The sequence below is a fragment of the Polypterus senegalus genome, chromosome 4, assembly GCF_016835505.1.
Source record: "Polypterus senegalus isolate Bchr_013 chromosome 4, ASM1683550v1, whole genome shotgun sequence".
NCBI lineage: Eukaryota > Metazoa > Chordata > Cladistia > Polypteriformes > Polypteridae > Polypterus > Polypterus senegalus.
In genome coordinates this window covers 156199938-156220333 of record NC_053157.1, presented here as the reverse complement: position 1 = coordinate 156220333, position 20396 = coordinate 156199938, and the positions used below count along the sequence as shown (strand labels likewise).

The 20396-nt window shown below is 38.4% G+C and overlaps 1 protein-coding gene across 5 annotated transcripts in view; it reads left to right on the top strand.

The window, feature by feature from the left end:
* Nucleotides 1–20396, top strand: part of LOC120527752 (LIM domain-binding protein 2) — a 468646-nt gene that overhangs the window by 195867 nt on the left and 252383 nt on the right. For all 5 annotated transcript variants that reach the window (XM_039751537.1, XM_039751536.1, XM_039751534.1 and 2 more), the window contains exon 2: nt 94–196. In XM_039751537.1, coding sequence (XP_039607471.1) covers nt 94–196 — 103 coding nt within the window. The remainder of the gene's footprint in view (nt 1–93; nt 197–20396) is intronic.

The window sequence follows — 20396 nt, the reverse complement described above, 5'->3', positions numbered from 1 at the left end:
GATGTAGAAGGTTATTGTTTCTTTGTGAAATAGTCCTACATGTAATTGCAGTTTCATTAAGTTTCTTGTGTTCCGGTTTCTTTTCTGCTATAGGAAAGCGACAACCTCTGGTGGGATGCATTTGCCACAGAGTTTTTTGAAGATGATGCAACGTTAACACTTTCATTCTGCTTAGAAGATGGACCAAAGAGATACAGTAAGATATAATTTGCATTTTCTTATCGCCATTATGATTTTTGCAGTGTTTCCCTGAAGCCACTGTTATATCTGACTCTTCCAAGTCCTTACACCATTATAAATCTGAGAATGGACATCAGCAACAGCTGTATTAAAAGTTTTATTAAGTATTATTGTTGTTTCTGACCAATATGAATTGATTCTCTAGTATTAGTTAATAAGGCATCTTTGTGTATGCGCGTTCATGTTTCTACCACATTTGATGACAGATTTTTTTGCCAGATGTGACCTTAGGGCAAAACTGGACTATGATTGTTTGAAAATGCCTATAAAGCCCAGTTGTAAGTATAACTATAATATGTTCCTGACATTTGGAGAGAAGAAAGAAAAAGTGAATTTCAGAACAATTTGTGTTCATGAATATCAGCAGTACATCACCAGGGGCCTCATGTATAAACGGTGCGTACGCACAGAAATGTTGCGTAAGAATGTTTCCACATTCAAATCACGATGTATAAAACCTAAACTTGGCATAAAGCCACACACATTTCCCTGTCGTACGCAAGTTCTGTGCTCAGCTTTACAGACTGGCGGCACCCAGTGTCAAAGTAGTGCTACTGTTCCTGTGTGGTAATCCTTTATTTTTTAGATCAACATCCCTAACATGGCTTTATAAATAAATACACTGAAATTAACCTCATATTGTTTATTAGTTTAATGCATCTGATTGTAATTAACCAGTAACAATATAATGCTCCACGGAATGGTCAAAATATTCTAAATAAAATAGCTGCTTTAGCGTTGTTACTCTCACTGCACCTTCTACTTATTTCAGCTGCTCCCGTTAGGTGTTGCCACATGGGATCATCTTTTTCCATATTACTCTCACTGCACCACTCAAGTATTTATATCACTGTATCTGAGTGGGGAATCACAGCAGCAGCTGATCAGAAAGAGAATTATCGGGATACAGCATCAAGCACATGCTGCCTCAGCCATGCTGTCTATTGAACTGCTTTCACACGGCAAACGTTTCAAAGCCTTTCCTGTACGGACCTCGTGGTTCATACCAAGAATTATAAATGCACTCAGTGAAGTGCTCCTGGTAGAACTGTCTTTACTTATAAACTTCATTTAAATAATTTTTATAGTCAATAATGAAACATGCCAGGACATGGTGCCGCAGCGCTAGCTATTAGCTTGCGCTCTGTTTACGGATTGTTCCTGCCTCGCGCTGTATTCTTACTGGGACTGGCGTGAGACATGGAAGGATAGATGGACAGAATAATTAAATATGTACTACAAAGATATTTCAATGTTCCTTAAAAGTTTTGAAGAATAGGCATTCTAAGCTTACAGATGGCTTAACGTCTATTACAGAGCTGATTGTGTGGCGATTGGGTATTTGGAGAAAGAAAAGTAAGGACAGGAATTGGAGGTTAGTATGTTTAAAAGAGACAGAACTTCTGTACTAAAGTATTTCATCGAAGGTCGCGCATGGCTCAGGAAGCATCTGAGACATGAACAATCACTGTGCCACTGTGTTCCCATGTTTAATAACATGATTTAACTCCTATCATCATGAAAATGATATCATGTATACATCTCAGTATTTTAATTATTCAGAGAGCTGTAATATCAGGAATGTAATGGATTGTGTGTCCTGTCGGAGGAAGAGAAAGCCGGTTTAAGAAGCACATAGTGATTCACACACATAGAGCACATAGAAGACCAAATACAAAACAAAGCATTTAACTTGCTACTTTAGTTATAATGGGATTTGAGAAACTAATAAATCAAAAATTTTAAGATGAAGTTTATGATGTTCTACTGTTTAAACCAACAAATAGTACGTTTTTCCTTGCCTCCACTTGGTATTTGCTGAAATTCTTATATTTCCCCCCGTGCTTTTCCCATTGTCTTTTCACAGAAGGCTGATCTTAATGGCTATTTATATTGATTTGCATATTCAAAGAGGCGTAATTCTGGGAGGAGTTGGAGTGTGATAGCAGGCGAGTGCACAAGCGTTACTTTTCACACTGACTGGGATTTATGTAGCAGAAGAACGTGGAAGTTGGCGAACGCACAGATTCCTGCATCTGGAATTTTTTTGTGCGTAAGCACATTTCGGCTTTTGTGCTTACGTCATGTTATAGTGCGAATTCTACGCACGGCGTTATGCATGAGGCCCCTGGTCACTTCAAGGGCATAAAAAGTAACACCAGCTCTGACAGTACTGTATGCTACATCTGTGGCTAGTGTAGCAAATGTGAAAATATGCCAGAAGTAACCAGAAACGGAAGCAGTACAAGATAATACAGAAGGTCACTACATACTACCTATATTACAGATATTCTGTGTATTGTTTTGAATGTATGTAAAGTTCACCATACTGCTTGGTGTAAAATATACTCTTGAAAAGCATCACTTCCCAAACTCAATCCTTGTATTTCAAGGAAGCTGTTTCCTGTGTTGTATTTAAATTTAAAACTATCTGCTGTCTAGTTGAGCCTGGTTACATTGCTGCACAAAGTTTGAGCAGGTTCCTGCAGCATCTGTAACCAAACACAGCTGGTATTCCAGTCCTTAGCAAAACACATTCTCTGTACATGTGCACACTCTCGCATGCTGGGCTAGTTTGAATTTACCAGTCCACCTACCCTATATGTCTTTGGAATGAAAGGGTATTTGGAATACTACACGAATGATGTGAGAAAGCTCAAACTCCTTACAGACACTGACCAAGGTTAAATTTAAACCCAGGACATAGGGCTTTGGGGCAGGATTGCAAACCAATGCACTACTGTCTAAAACAAAATTTGCCTCTTTTGTGAAAGTTTTTGTCATGCTGGCATATGTGGCATTTGAGTTTAAACATTAATGCACAAAAAATAAATGTATAGAACAGAACAGAAGACTTAATAAACCTAATATTTAAAGTATAAATGTTAGAAAAAATATAGGAAAATGAAAACCATTTAGAATTTCTAAGAATAGTGTAGAAATGGATTGCAGAGTTACAGAACAGCATGAAACTGACATTAGACAAGGTAGGCTGCCTGGACACGGGGTTGTACCAGTGCTGCTTCTGAAATCTGGGGCCTCAGATCTCAGATACGTGTTGAAGGGAAGACTGCATGCTCTCCATGTATTCAAGGCCTTTTTTCTTTTTTTCTCTCTATCAAAGACAATGAAAATATAAAACAGTAACATTAAATTGGTCCCTTTGGGGGGGAAGGAGGGCTTCCTTGTATCATTTTGGCATAGTAACATTATGTCTAGCTGTTCAGTTCAATATTCTGTATTGCTCTCTAAGACAACTTAAATTATAGTGCTGTTAGATTTAAAAGTGACAGAAATATGCACACTTTCTATATACTGTACATATCATAGGTATGATAAATAATGTTTTTGTATTTGTGCTGTATTAATTGTGTTCCCCTTGTTTAAAGAAAATAGTTCAATCAGTACAAATGTTCTAGTATTTATTTTTGTCTTTAAAAATAAAAATTGTATTAGTGTATCTGTTGATACTGTTTTTTGTTTTTTTTTATTTATGCCCAGTTGCTAATTTCTTTCATCCTAGTCCTCGTTTCCAGATATTCTTTTGACTCTTACGTGGTTTATTTATTTATCCAAGATCATTTACGTAGCCAAAACTGAACCACATTCACTATTGCATTCAGCTGATTGTAGTACTGTCAGGATGGCTCAGGTTATGAGTAGGCAAAAATAGAATCTATTCTAATGGATGATCTCTCTGTCTCCCTCTTCGTCTGTTTTTTTGCTTTTTTCAAAATTATAATCTGCACCTTCTGATAGTCCTATTTTTATTTAATGTCTTGCTTTTTATGATTTTTCAAGAGTAATAGTTTCCATACATATACTGTATATTGAATTAATCAGCTTGTTTTTCTTCAATTTTATACATTTGCTTTTTATCAACTTTCTTTTGTAAATCATCTTCACTTTGCATTCATCTAGAAAATATATTGTCTATCCTATGAGAAATTAAAATAAAATGGAGCCAACGTTTGTAGAATAATTAGAAAGACACTAAAAGACAAAGCTCTAATTTCACTCTTTCCATTAATTTCTATATATATAGTGTTGATGATTCTGTAGCCCCACATCTGTAGGGTAATAAAAACATGTAAACTGAGCACCACTACCCAAGGAAAATCTGTAGGAACAGTCTTCATATAAACAGTGCAACATATTGTAAGCAACTACACTTAGTTTACACTCAGATGGCCAGTTTACCAGGTACATCTACTTTCTCTCCTGCACACTGGCAGTGCTAAGAACAGTTGTAGCAAGTACAAATTGAGGCAAGTTTCAAACAAAGTGGATATTTGGCTTGTCTACACTGATGATGAAACAAGCTGCACCATTTGCTAATATCAAAATAAAATTGAAGAAACCTAACATAGTGATTGTCAAACAAACCAAATTTAAAAATCATGTTGTTAGAAATAACAGCTTTAAACAGTTTGCTTAAATGAAAATATTCAAAGTTTTCTCAAAATTGACTAATTCAATAATTCAATAGTAAATATATAATAACGCTAGGATTTTTATTTCTAGTATTGATTTTAAACAAAATTGTTTCAATTCCTGAAGAGAACATGTCAGACAATAAATTTAGAATGTGCCCAGTTATGGTGCATCAGGTAGTCTGTGATAATAAACTGCTCTAAAAAATTAAATGAACACTTTGAAAACACAACAGATCTCAATGGGAAAAAATTCATGCTGGATATCTATACTGATATGGACTGGGTACTGTGTTAGAAATGAAAGGATGCCACATCGTTTGATGAAAATGAAAATTATCAATCTACGGAGGGCTGAATTCAAAGACACCCCAAAAATAAAAGTGAAAACATGATGAGACAGGCTAGTCCATTTTGCTGAAATTTCATTGCAGCAACTCAAAATTGTATGCAGTAGTTTGTATAGCCCCCACGTGCTTGTATGCATGCCTGACAATGTCGGGGCATGCTCCTAATGAGAAGAAGGATGGTGTCCTGGGGGATCTCCTCCCAGATTTGGACCAGGGTATCACTGAGCTCCGGAAACATAATGTCCCAGAGGTGTTCTATTGGATTTAGGTCAGGCGAGCATGGGGGCCAGTCAATGGTATAAATTTCTTCATCCTCCAGAAACTGCCTGCATACTCTCGCCACATGAGGCTGGGTATTGTTATGCACCAGGAGGAAACCAGGACGCACTGCACCAGCATAGAGTCTGACAATGGGTCCAAGGATTTCATCCTGATACCTAATGGCAGTCAAGGTGCCGTTGTCTAGAGGAGGGAAAAATGTCAGTGGCCTTCACCTGTTAAACTATTCCTATTTTGGGGGTTGTCTCGTTGTTGCCTCTCTAGTGCATCTGTTGTTAATTTCATTAACACTGAAGCAGCTGAAACTGATTAACAACCCCCTCTGCTATTTAACTGACCAGATAAATACCCCAGAAGTTTCACTGACTTGATGCTATACTCTGCTTAAAAAGTGTTCCTTTAATTTTTTTGAGCTACTAGTATATTAATTCTTTAGAAATCCTATGCTGAAATCCTCATGAAGATTATAACATTCCCCACTTGTTGTTACTCTGGGGGACATGTATTTTGATATTCATGAATGCCAGTGTGAATTTACTTAGATGATAATTGGTTAACTATTTGATGAATAAACGAAAGTTGTTGTTGCTGTTTATTTATGCACATTTTTATTCTAATAAAGAGAAACAACATTGTGTACCTAAATAATGGAGGTACTTTTAATGAAGGGTGGCATGGATGTCTGTGCTGCCTAGGAGTAAAGAGACTGGAGTTCACATCCTGGGTCCGCCCTGTGTGGAACTTGCATGTTCTCCCCATGTCTGAATGGGTTTCCTTCCAGTAATCCAGTTTCTTCCCACAGTCTAAAAACATGCAGGTTAGGTGGAATGGTGGTTCTAAATTGGCCGTAGTGCATTGTTGGGTGTGTATGTGTGTGTTCACCCTGTGATGGACTGGCACCCTGTCCAGGGTTTGTTCCAGACTTGGCCTTATTCTAGCTAGGTTAGTCTCCAGTTCAGGAGTAAGTGGGTTAGCTGCAACTATGCAGAACAGCTGCGTCTCACAAACGCACAGAGCTCTTCATAGAGAGAGCTATATATATATATACTCAGCAAAAAAAGAAACGTCCCTTTTTCAGGACTGTGTAGTTCAACAATAATGTTTTAAAATTCCAAATAACTTTACAGATCTTCATTGTAAAGGGTTTAAACAATGTTTTCCATGCATGTTCAATTAACCATCATCAATTAATTAACATGCACCTGTGGAATGGTCGTTAAGACCTTAACAGCTTACAGAAAGTAGGCATTTAAGGTCACAGTTCTAAAAACGCAGGACACTAAAGACACTTGTCTACCGACTGTGAAAAACACCCAAAGAAAGATGCCCAGGGTCCCTGTTCATCTGCATGAACGTGCATTAGGCATGCTGCAGGGAGGCATGAGGACTGCTGATGTGGCTAGGGCAATAAATTGCCATGTCCGCACTGTGAGACGCCTAAGACAGCACTACAGGGAGACAGGAAGGACAGCTGATCATCCTCGCAGTGGAAGACCACGTGTAACAACACCTGCACAGGATCGGTACATCCAAATATCACACCTACGTGACAGGTACAGGATGGCCACAACAACTGCCCGAGTCACACCAGGAACACACAATCCCTCCATCAGTGCTCAGACTGTCCGCAATAGGCTGAGAGAGGCTGGACTGAGGGCTTGTAGGCCTGTTGTAAGGCAGGTCCTTACCAGACATCACCAGCAACAACGCCGCCTATGGGCACAAACACACCTTCGCTGGACCAGACAGGAGTGGCAAAAAGTGCTCTTCAGCTCTTCACTGATGAGTCACGGTTTTGTCTCACCAGGGGTGATGGACGGATTCGTGTTTATCGTCGAAGGAATTAGCGTTACACCGAGGCCTGTACCCTGGAGCGGGATCGATTTGGATCGATGGCTAGGGCCATTCCCCCCAGAAATGTCCAGAAACTTGCAGGTGCCTTGGTGGAAGAGTGGGGTAACATCTCACAGCAAGAACTGACAAATCTGGTCCAGTCCATGAGGAGGAGATGCACTGCAGTACTTCAAGCAGCTGGTGGCCACACCAGATACTGACTGGTACTTTTGATTTTGAGCCTCCCTTCATTCAGGGACACATTGTGAAACATTTTTAGTTTATGTCTTATGGATCCAGATTGTATTTCTGCTTCAAACTTTTTATTTGGAGTAAGTCAACTGTAATTGTGGAAAACCTTTTAGATCAGTTAGCATCAAATGTAAACATGGAAAATAATTTAGATTAACTAACATCAAATTTTATTATCACCTTGAAAGATTCTCTGGACGCAGTGGATCCTCTTAAAACAAAAGTGATCAAAGCACATAGAAACTCTCCCTGGTTTAATGAGAACACTTGAGCTCTTAAATTAGAGTGTTGAAAACTGTAACACATAAGGAGAACAAGGCTGCATGTCTTTCAAATTGCATGATCAGTTAAAAGCGTAAAAAAAGCTCTGTTTAAAGCTTGCTCAGACTACTATTCTAAATAATATATAACAATAATAATAATCCTTGTGTACTGTTTGGAATGGTAACTAATTTAACAAATGGGAATTCAGATCAGCAGTACAGACTTTATAAACTACTTTAATGAGAAAATTAAAAAAATAAGATCCCAGATCTCAGCATCACAGTGCAAACCACATTCTAGCCTGGCAGACCCTGTCTCGCTTTGCATTCAACACTTTAGAAATTTTAATCCTGTAACAGAGCATGAAGTCTTAACTTAAATTTCTAAAATGAAACCTCTACTTGTTCCCTAGATCCAGTGCCAACAAAACTAGTAAAAAGTGCAATGAATGTTCTTGCAGCGCCTATTCTTAACATTCTTAATAGTTCATTAGTGCATGGCACAGTACCTGATGCACTAAAAGTGTCAGTCATCAAACCATTACTTAAAAAGTCAGACCTGGGCCCACATATACTTAATAATTATAGACCCATATCAAATTTACCCATTCTCTCAAAAATACTTGAAAAAGTAGTCACTAATCAGCTTCAGTCACACCTTACACTTCACAATTTATTTTGAAAAATTCCAGTCAGGCTTCCGCAATGGTCATAGTACAGAAGTGACACTAATGCATGTTGTACACGATATTTAAATATCCTCTGACAAAGGAAACTCCACTGTAATTATGTTGTTAGATGTAAGCATGGCGTTTGACACCATTGACCATTCTATTTTACTACACAGGCTGAAAAATGATGTTGGGCTTACAGGCAATGTACTTGCCTGGTTATGAAATTGATTGTAGTACATACATAAATGTGCTGACAGTTCTCCATCATTATACACAGAAGTGAGATATGGTGTCCTGCAAGACTCAGTGCTGGGACCTTTACTGTTTTCACTATTAATTCTTCCACTGGGATCTATCATTAGAAAACATCATGTTAATTTTTACTTGTATGCATATGACACCCAGTTATAGTTTTCTTTTAGAGCAAATGAAGTTTCTCCAATGTCTTTAATTAGTTGTGTTAGTGAATTCAAGGAGTGCATAGATGAGAACTACTTGTCTTTAAACATAGATAAAACTATTGTTGGATGGAATGATGCTGATCACAACAACATTTTGTCCTCATTTAACTCAGGTGGAATCACCATTAATTTTACTGACTCAGACGGCAATCTAAGTGTTATGTTTAACTCCAGCATGTAATTTAAAGAGCACATACAAAATTGTCCATCTTAAAAATGTTGGGAATTTAAGGCATTTTCTAAATATGTGGTATACTGAGAAATTAAGTCATGCATTTATTACTAGTAGGATTGACTACTACAATGCATTGTAAACTGGATGTTAAAATTGTTCTTTATACAGCTTGCAGTTAATCCAAAATGCTGCTGCAAGAATTATTACAAGTACATGAAAATACAATCACATAACTCCAGTTCTTAAAGTTAAGTTGAGAGCAGCTTTCAAAATCTTACTTTTAACATATAAAGCCTTAAATGGCCAAGGTCCGGCTTACTTATCTGAGGTTATCATTACTTACAAACAAGAATGCCCATTAAGATCTCAACATGCTGGTCTGCTTATGATTCCTATCTATATATATAATTGACTAAGTCGCCCGACCATGTGGTACGCACGACAGAGACCATGGGATATGCACAACAGAGCCACGCCCGCCAACTCACAGAGCCCCGCCTACCAACTCTAAGACCATGGAATATGCACGACAAAGCCCTGCCCACTAACTCTAACCCTCCTCCCGTGTCCACCCTCGCTCTCAAGGCATGCGCCCTGCCTGCTAATGTGCCCGCATGCAACACTTCACCAAACACAGCCTCAGTCGCTTTCGTCTTTGCTACAATCCACATGCACCTCTGAACCATGCTGACTTTTCATTGTTCTTTTCGGTTTCAGCTTCTTTTCTATATATATAATCGACTAAGTACGCATGACAGAGCTCCACCCACCTACTCTAACCCTCCTCCCACATCATGGGGAACGCATGACAGAGCCCCGCCCGCCAACTCTAACCCTCCTCCCACGTCATGGGGTACACATGACAGAGCCCCGCCCACAAACTCTAACCCTTCTCCCGCGTCCACCCTCACTCCCGAGGCATCGACTTCTCAACTGTCACTCTGGAACAACTCAGTACGCGAGCTATATTAAGCGTCATCGACAAAGACTCAATACAACTTAATGAACAAGTACTGAAACCTACCGACGAAGTAACTTTCACCAGCATTGACTCCATCGTCACAGACGATCCCTCAGATCAACTTTCATTCCCCGAAGAATTTCTTAACAGTCTTACTCCCACTGGCATGCCTCCGCATAAACTCAAAAATTGGTTCAGTTGTCATGCTTCTCAGAAACCTCATGCCAGCAAGAGATCTCTGTAATGGCACTAGACTGACTGTTACCAGCATTCATCACAATGTACCTCACAAACTGTCACAGCTGCTACCTCACAAACTGTTCTTATTCCCGGGGTTTCCCTGACCCCTGGTTCATATTTGCCTTTTACTTTTACACGCAGACAATTTCCTGTTAGATTAGCCTTTGCAATGACAATTAATAAGGCATAGGGCCAAACTTTCAAAAAAGATATGCCTGTATCTGCCAAAACCAGTTTTCAGTCACGGAAACTCTCCAGAGTTCCATCTTTTCATTCACTCACAGTCATATCCTCAAACCCACCCCATTTGGACAACTGTGTCTTTTAGGAAGTGTTCACCTATCAATAAATAATTATGCGGTGTATACTACGCCGCGGATCGGCTAGTTGTTAATAAAATAATAGTGTGAGGTCGAGCTTCAGTTATAGGGTCCCTAAATTGTGGAATAGTCTGCTTGCTACTATAAAAGATGCCCCTTCAGTCTCAGTGTTCAAATCCCAGCTGACAGCTCACTACTTCAGTTTAGCATAACCAGACTAGAGCTGCTAATTACCTGTGCAGACTGCATCTGTGTTGTTAGTCAGTAGCACTAAAACATAAGTAATATGATAGCTTTAATTGATACTAACCTTTACTCAAATGTGGCGCTTGGTGCCACAGCCGTACTGCCAAGCTATTTGTCTGCATAAGGAAAAGTCATCTCTGACAGAGGAGCACTGGAATTGTCAGGCTGAAGGGTCCTTCCATCAGTTTGGCCAGCCCAGCACTGACTCAACTGTGGAATGGTCTCCAGAACTCTGAACAAATCGGAATCCTATTATGTGATATCATCTACTGCTGAATTTTGCTCTGTACTGGTAATATTTCTGTTGTATTGTTTTATTGTATTGAGGATTACTTGTGTTCTGTTCTGTGTATTGTATTGTATTTACCCCGTTTTTTGGCACCCAACCTACTTGGAAAGGGGTCTCTCTTTGAACTGCCTTTCCCAAGGTTTCTTCCACTTTTTTCCCTTTAAGGTTTTTTATTCCTGAGAATTTTTTCTCATCTTCTTAACGAGTCAAGGCTGGAGGGCTGTCAAATGACAGGGCTTGTTAGAGCCCATTGCGACTTTTTTGCATAATATAAGAATAATTTTATTGTATTGTAAAATTACTGATTTTTAATAATAAGCCATTAAAATGAAAATGAAATTTCACTGGTAGTATCATTGAATACAAAAATTCTGATATTATTGTCCATACTTAACTGTAAACGATTCACATAACATGCACCAGCTCTGATTAATAATAATAATAATACATTTTATTTATATAGCCCCTGTAGCCGCTTGCAGTTCCTTTTTCTGCATTGAAGCTGTAAGGTGCCATGGGTGTTAGTTATAAGACATACAGCATATGCTTATTGAAGGCAAAGTAATATTGTGCTAAATGTACATGTCCTATATCATTTTATCTACTAGATATTCAGCAAATTGCAGTTTTCTTTCTTGTGGTTTGCACCATAAAAAATGTATTTAATTAATAATTTCCACAGTTGAGGCTTTGGGAGCCACTGGCCTTTCTGGATTTCTTTCAAAGGCCTCTATTGTGTTTTATTAAGTTCTATTAAAATGTGTTGTCCCAAGAAGAAAATTTAATTTGTCAGCAAGGACCAAGACATCACATTAAAATACTGTTAACAAGAACTCAGATATCAAACATAATTTTGTGCATATAAACAAAATAAAGCACTAAACATCATGCTTATAGTATGATGTAATGTTGGATCTACTGAACATAATACTTGTGATGTGATACCATGTTATACATGATAAATACAAAAATTAAACCAATATTAAGTTTCAACCAATAACTGACAAGTAAGATAACTTCTAAGCTAAAAAATTAAGCCTGTTGATATTTATTAATGTAGTGTATTTAGAAGATTCACAGACATTGTGATGAAGGAGTATTTTCATCAGTTTCTTGCCATGCTCTGAAACTTGGGCCTGTGTCTTCATGGCAATTAAACTGAAACTGTGAATGTTGTGGGTAGGTACTGTCTGACAGGATACAATCTGTATTCTACAATAATTTAAAAAAATTCTTTAGTTTTTTGAAGCATTAGGTCACTGTTGGAGAAAAGTCTTATCACACCAGTTAACAAATCACCTTCCAATAGACTATGAATTATTTTGTTCTTATCAGGTAGGCTAATAGGCAGCAAGTCATCAGAAATTTTCTAGTTGAACATATTTAAATATTTACTGTGACTAGCATTGCTGTATGAATTGTGCAAAACAGATGAAAGAACAAACCCCTAAGCAGGGCTATTCAATTGCAATGTCAGTTGGGCCAGATTTTCAAACCAAAAAATTTAGCTGGACCAGACATTTTCAGAACACAGCAGGTAATGATACATTTAAAGTCAACACAAATGAATGTATTTAAAAACAAGTAATGTTTGATCATTGTTTTCCTTTTACATTTGGTAACATCTGACAAAGGCACATCAAAAATGTATAAAAAAAAACATTTATTTATATAGCACATTTTCATACAACAAATGTAGCTCAAAGTGCTTTACATAATGAAAAACAGAAAAATAAAAGACACAGTAAGAAAATTAATAAGTCAACATTAATTAACATAGAATAAGAATAAGGTCCGATGGCCAGGGAGGACAGAAAAAACAAAACAAAAAAACTCCAGACGGCTGGAGAAACAAATAACATCTGAAGGGATTCCAGACCATGAGACCGCCCAGTCCCCTCTGGGACAACAAATAAGCTATAACTTAACACAATCTGTTGTAGCAGAAGTATTTTTTTCCCACTTTTGAAATCACATCATGACCCAGACACATGTCAAAGTGCATAAAATCAAAAAAGTGCACAGTATTAGCAATAATATTTGTTTCCCTTTTGAAACATGAGATTCTCCCCAAATTTAAATGGGTGGTTATGACAGGCAAGGGATTGTTTTTTTTTTTCGTAGAACTTAAACTATTTCATTCACACAGTTTTAATCACTCATATGACAGAGTTTAAATTTGAGTTTCACAGCAAAGCCTTTCCTGTTGAAATTGTTTCCCCGTCCCCAGAAAAAAACTACCTGAGTAAGTGTTTAAGAGCAAGGATTGATGTATGGTGTGAAAGTGGATTGGCATATTTATTTTAATGATTTATCTTTAAAATGTCTTTGTACAGAGTTCTTGGGTGTCAAGTAATGAATTATTAATTATAATTACTATTATTTTTTTTTTTACTAAATGTTATTTTCCATGTTTCTTTGTTGATGAGCTCCCGTTGAAGAATTTATTGGTAACAGAACATATAGTGCGCACACCAAAATGACTGAAGTAACAACTAACAAAGTGGCATTTTTATTAACATCTGCCGTCAATCATGGAGCACCCCGGTAAAATGGTTGTAATACACCTTCAACCTTAAAAAGTAGACTTCATCACATTGCCGTGTGTGACAAAACAGTGGGCAGGTGACTGCTTGTACATGTTTACTGACGGACAGGCTGGAATTTTGCATAGAGTATGCATTAAATCAAAAGAGAAATGGTTTGTGTAGACACAAGGAGATCGGTGACAATCACCTTAGTGTGCCATGCCAAATCAGAAGGGACAACTGAATTCCACAGGGCATAGATACAGTACAGTATATTCATAACCGGGGACCTATATGATGGGAAGATAAATTTCAAATGCTTTGCATGCCTACCTTTTGTTTAGATGACCTATTGTGTCATATTCAGCCCTTCGTTCATTATTCTGGCACAAGTGTAACCAGCCTTTCATTGAAATTCACCATTTGGAATACATGACCATTCCATCAGCAGTGGCATGTACTTAGAAATATTTTCCCACATGTGTGTCCAAGTCTGACATAATGTTTGCCACGACTCCCTCGCACCCAGCACGGGATATAAACTAGCCTTTATTTGGCTCAGGGATATGCAAGTGGGAGCCTGTACCGACACATATATTAACACATCAGCTTAACAATAAAAAAAAACAACCTTTTACATCTGTTACATGCATTTGAAACCATTTTAGTTGCAATCTGGAGCTGAGGCAGGACCAAGGGCTGGGCCACTTGGAGGGTGCTTCTGGGCCGCATGTGGCCTGCTGGCCGCCATTTGAATAGACCTGCCCTAAGGGTACCCTGTAAATGACTTCTGCTTGTTTATTTTCACTCTTTGTGTTCTATCTATAACCCTAAAGCTCTTGAATGAACCCTCAGTCAATAATCAACAATAAATATGGCTTGAAATGTCCCTCCCTTCCATTTGTCACATATTTATGATAGAATTCCTAATGATGTAAGACAGTATAGGAAAGTTGACTTTGATGGGACCTGAATGAAATGACTGGCCATGTTTTCCTGATCTGTGGTACAGAGAATTCATGAAATAAATTTGTAACTTGATACTTATTATACTTTGAAATACTGTAGTTTTCAAAGTCTCATTTCCTTGATTTTTTTTCTTTTAAAGATATATATACCTGTATAGCAAATAATACAACTATTAGCAGGCAGGCATTTTATTTGTTGCCATTTTCACTTGTCACACTTTAAAAACAGTTTTCGCATTACACAGTTCTGTAACACTACTCTTCAAACAAATGCAAAGATCGGTGTTTTTTTTTATTTTACAGCCATACTCTGTCTACAGCGTTAGTACGTTTGTCTGTCTGCGGCTTCTGGTCCAGAGCTAGTTCCTGCCCATAATGTTACAGTGGAATGGATAGATGCAAAAAGTCAAAGGAGAAAATTAATCTTGTACAGTTGCCCAATATTTCCCTGGTTACATAAGACTGAGACATATGAATCTTACATTAAATTAAAATAAGTTATCATCAAAAGTCCCTACCTATTAATGACAGCTAACATTTCAACTAATGATGTGCACCAGTAGTAAACTACCAAAATTAAAATTACTTGTGGAATGCTTTTCCTGGTTATGAGTTTAGATAAATGTTTAGTTTTACCTCAGCTTCACGGCAATCTCCAATTTTATGATGGAATAGGAGTGTGGAGCCAGACTCCAAATTATTGCTTTTATCCTGAAAGACTAATTTTGGTATAATGAAGTGAGTTAGTTATAAGTTACTGTAATATTTGAGTTAGCTTGACTTACTGTTGTTTGCACAGCTTTATGTTATATAATCCTAGACCACAATACAACTATGGCTAATTTTTGCTTTTAAAAAACCTCAAGAGGATAAGCACTGTTTAACTAGAGTGTGGTTTATAATAAAATATCAGGAGCTAAGTAGGTTATTAGTGTGTGCTACTTTAATAATATTTAATGTGCCTCCTCAGAGGCTAAGCGTCACTTCTTTGTGTGAATTTCAGAATACAACCTCAGAGACTAGGCAGCTTAACTTAACATGTGTTACTTATAATTCAAAATCCGTATACAGTATTAAAAAAAATTCACTGAATATGAATATTCAAGACTGTGAACCACAGAGGCGCCAAGTTCCACAAAAAAAGGGCTATACTTTTTCAGCATTAATTACAGTGATAGCAGGTGAATAATCAGTCAAATCTAAAAATAATGAAACTTTTTTATATACAGTAACAGAAAAAGGAGAAGGAAAAAAAACAGTAAAGTAACGAATACTAGAGATGCATACATATACATTCCAGAAGACATAATTACTGATCTTCTTCTTGTATGTTCCACCTTACCCCTTTTTAAACACAGATACAGCAACAAATAACTTATACAACAAACAGCTTAAGTCAGAGACTAAAGCTCAACCAGTAGGACAATGTGTGGCCACATAAACTTCCTATCACCACTCCATTTAATTTCACAAAATGCAAAAGTAACGCAATCAGATTTGCCTGCTGTAAAACTTACAGCTTTGACCTTAACAAAACTTGCCTGGGTTCTATGTCACTAATATTCATGTTTATAGAAAGACTTTCAGAAGATATTATAACAGAAACATACCCTTCTGTAAGTAGCACTGAATGATTCACTTTAACATTAGCATCAGTTTAAAACCAAACACGCCTGTGAAGATATTACACATGTCACAGAAATTAATTAATGAATTCCAATTATCTTTGAAGACATAAAACTCCGTGACCATCCATTTGAGAGGTGGAAGGCTTTCGGCAGCTGTGTTCTTGGCAGATCAAAGCAGCTGTCTCTTTCCATGGATAAACAGAAGTTTATAGTGGATGCCAATGTAACTTCCTTATCTCACACAGCTCCAGTTTCCTACATCTTCCACAGTTTTGAATATTATTTGATCTTTGAACAGTTTATCTTATGTATTGGTTTGTAGATATAGTTTTACTGCATCTTTTCTTTATGGGCTTTACAAACACAATGATCTTTCCTAACATTTACGTCACTTTAATCCTTTAAATATTTTCTATTGTATATCAACGAAGAAAAAGTAATCTTGTTTAATATTGTGTAATTAATTTAAAAATAAGCTGTTATCTTTTTCATAGTTCCGTCCATTCATTTTCTGAATATGTTTTTTCCATTACAGAGCTGGGCATGTGGCAGATAATCAATCCTAAACAGAGCACCAGTAGTCCATCACAGGGTACACACTCATATATACACTACACTCCCTCACATTTGGGACAATTTTTAACCAGACATTCACCGTTTTTTGTATGGAGAGGCTACTTACAGGCATTTTGTGTAGCTGGTGAGCACCATTCTTTCATTCATTCATAGGAAGTAACATGTAAGACACCCATGAATCACCTTTTCTGTTAGTTATTCTTGGCACTGTGATAATTTTTTTTGTTTCTGTTCAGTACTTGTATCAAAAATGTATAAACTCAGTAAGACACCAGCTTAATACATGCATGTCAATGAAATGATTTCGGCACAAAAAAAATGTAATTAGATATTGTAACAAAGGCGCTATATACCCTGTTTCCCCGATGATAAGACACTGTCTTATATTTTTTGAAATGCCAAAATATGCCCAGGTCTTATTTTCAAGGGGTGGCTTATTTTTCCATGAAGAAGACTACAATACACATTTGTTGAAAAAAAGGAAATTTATTACCTGTATATGGTACAGTAATAACAGTAGTTGTCATCACAAACCAGCATAACCAGACTTGTAAACATAAACAAGCATAAACAAACAATTTCTTGTTACTACGGTATTGTACAGTACATTTACACATTTATTCAATGACAACCAAGTCATCATCTTCTGGAACATCCTCATAACAATCCCCACTCTGAATTTCCAGGTGAAATACTTCTGACTCCATTTCTTTTAGAACCAGTGGACCAAATCTCTCATGTTTAGCAATGGTACTGTCCTTAAATGAGTACTTCTTATCAAGGTAGCCTGCTTGTAGTGCATGTTCAATGTAACCATCAGTGATTTTCTCCCATGAATTCTTCACCCAAGTCACAACCTCTTGCAGTTTAGGCTTCACAAAGTTTCCGCGCAGATTTCTCTCAATTCTATTTTCAATGTAGTCATTAATTTCCATGCGCAGATTGTCCTTGAATGGCTTGTTTATTGCAATATCAAGGGTCTGGAGATAGGCCGTCATTCCTGCGGGAATCATTACTTGATCTATTCTTCTTTCATGAAGAAATGACTTCATATCTTTAGCACGGTGAGTGCTGGTTGCATCCCAAACTAGCAGACCTCTTTGGCTCCCTCGCATAACAAGTGGCAGCATTAAATCGACCCACTTTCTTATAACGGCTTGTGTGGCCCAGGCTTTTTCAGTTTCCAGAACATAAATTCCTGAAAAACGTTCAATCTTTTCCTTCTTACCCTTAGAAATTATTAGAGGTGTGATTTTAGTGCCATCCAGACGAATTGCCAAAATACAGGTAACACGTGCACTTTCGTAAGCAGTGGAGGGAACGTACACTGAGGAGGCACCCCGCTGTTCAATTGTTGTTTGAGCTGATTGGCCCATAAACACTGCAGTTTCATCCATAGCAGTCATGTTGGAAAGATTATATTTAGAGAAATCAATACCATCAATAAAGGACTTGAATGCAAATGCTCGCTTTATAACTTGAGCATCTTCCAGCCTAAACAGTGCTGTGGATCTTCTTAAAGACAGTTCACTTCGCTGAAGGAAATTATCCAGCCAGTGTTGTGATGCTTTGAAGTCTTCGTGGGCTATGTCAAACTATGGTGCTATTGCAAGGGCAAATTCTTGAATCTGAGCCCTAGTCACAACCAAAGCCTTTGCTCTCCTGTCAACAACCCATTCACAGACCAGATCTTCCAGCTCAGGAAATGTTGCTTGCCGACCTGATCCACTCTTACGTTTTTTAGCATTTCCATTTTCCACTTGTTCAGTGAGTTTACCATACTGTGCTCTCCACTTGCGTACCAATCGGATATTCAGCATCTTTTCTTTGCAGAAATCAGGAAGAGTTTGGACCCAAGATTCTTCCACGATTCTCATTTTGTACTCCATCGTGTAGCTTTTCCTTTTTGAGCTCATGCCTAAGGGTAAAAAAAGAAATGGCATTGGGGTATCCAGGTGGGGGAGGTCAGTCACTTGCCGGTAAAATGACACAGAAGGGATCAGAGGGGGGAATCAAAATGGCACGAATCCCCATGTGCCAGTCATTGTCCCCTTCTGATCCACGTGCCATTCATTGTCCCTTATCCTCATTTGCCACCTCATTTGTACCTTCTGTTGACTTTATTACGGTAATTCGTATGGCTGGGTAACAGGGATCCTTCCTGGCGCGGAAACGCTGACGCGAACGCGCGGGCTGTTCATTGACTTCCTGGTTCAGAGCGTACCAGGAAGACAATGAACAGCCCGAACACTGTAGTGATGGGAACTCCGGCTCTTTTCAAAGCTTCGGCTCTTTTGGATCGGCTCCCTTTAAAGAGCCGGCTCTTACGGCTCCCGAATGGCTCTTCATTTAGTATCACTTGGATGCTTATATTTTAGCCTAATTAAGCAATGATGGTTTGTGTATAAGAAATTTCTTATTTCTTGTTTTCAGACATTACATATTTGTATGCATTTTTTAATTAAAAAAAATACACAGTTACTATTGTTTAACATTTTAATAAAAGCTTTAAATTAACAAGTTAACAAAACCACAGCAAACAAATTAAATAAAGGCCAAACTCAGCAACAATACAACACTATGACTCTTTGAATAAAAGTTTTTAGGCCAGGCTGGCATTCCGAAATGCCAGATGCCTCAGCTTAGATGGGCTGATCTAATTTCTCCTCTCTGTGATTATTTGTCCTGTTTTTGAGAAGACTCTTTCTGAGGGGAGTGATGTAGCGACAATGCAGTCTTCCTACCAGCACTGCAGCAGGAGTACTTAGCTCTTTTCCAGGGTCAGTGGATGGCAGAAGAGAGGGCACGCTCTCCTCCAGTTGCACGGATGGGTGGGAGATTCTTATATGTCTGTGCAGGTTTGTTGTTGACACTGCTCTAACGGATATTTTCAAGCAAAGGTATCGGTGAGGGGCCTTAGTGGGCCTTATTTGTGAGGGGTGCCTTATTCTGACCAATTTTTAAAAAATGGGGGGTGCCCTAATTGTTGGGGATGCCCTATAATCGGGGAAACACGGTAGGCGCCTGACCTGACACAGATGGACACGGAGGCACATATAAAAACACAAAGACTTTATTTTTCTTCACCTGTGGGCGCACGTCTTCCCCGTGGCCCACAGGCAATACACAGTCCAACACACAGCAACACCACCTTTCTTCATTTACCACCACTCCTTCCCAAGCTTCGTCTCCTTCCTCCCAACCCTGGCTCCTCGAGTGGTGGTGGCTGGCCCTTTTTATAACCCACCCAGAAGTGTTCCAGGTGCTTGACCACCTGGTCCTAATTACACCTCCGGGTGGGGCTGAAGATTCGTCCAGCAAGGCTGCTGAGTTCATGCAGCTCCCCCTAGCGGCCATCCGAGCCCCCAACCAGGCTGTGGAGGACTCCATCTCCCATGGAGCCCTGTGGGTGGTTGGGGAATCATCGTCAGCCATGGAGGCTGCCACCAAGCGTCCCGGGGGAGGTACTGGACTGCCCATGGTGGCTCCCCGGAACATAAGCAGCAGGGGCGTCCCTGCCGGGCATGGGACCCGGCTGTCCTTCACAATATATTAAAGAAACAATATGTTCTCAGTGCATCAAGTTCATTTAACAAAAATGATTTTGAAATTTCAACCTTGTTTTCCTCAAAATACGTGCTAATTTCTGTGTCAAGTTTAACCCAGATCGAGTGAATTAT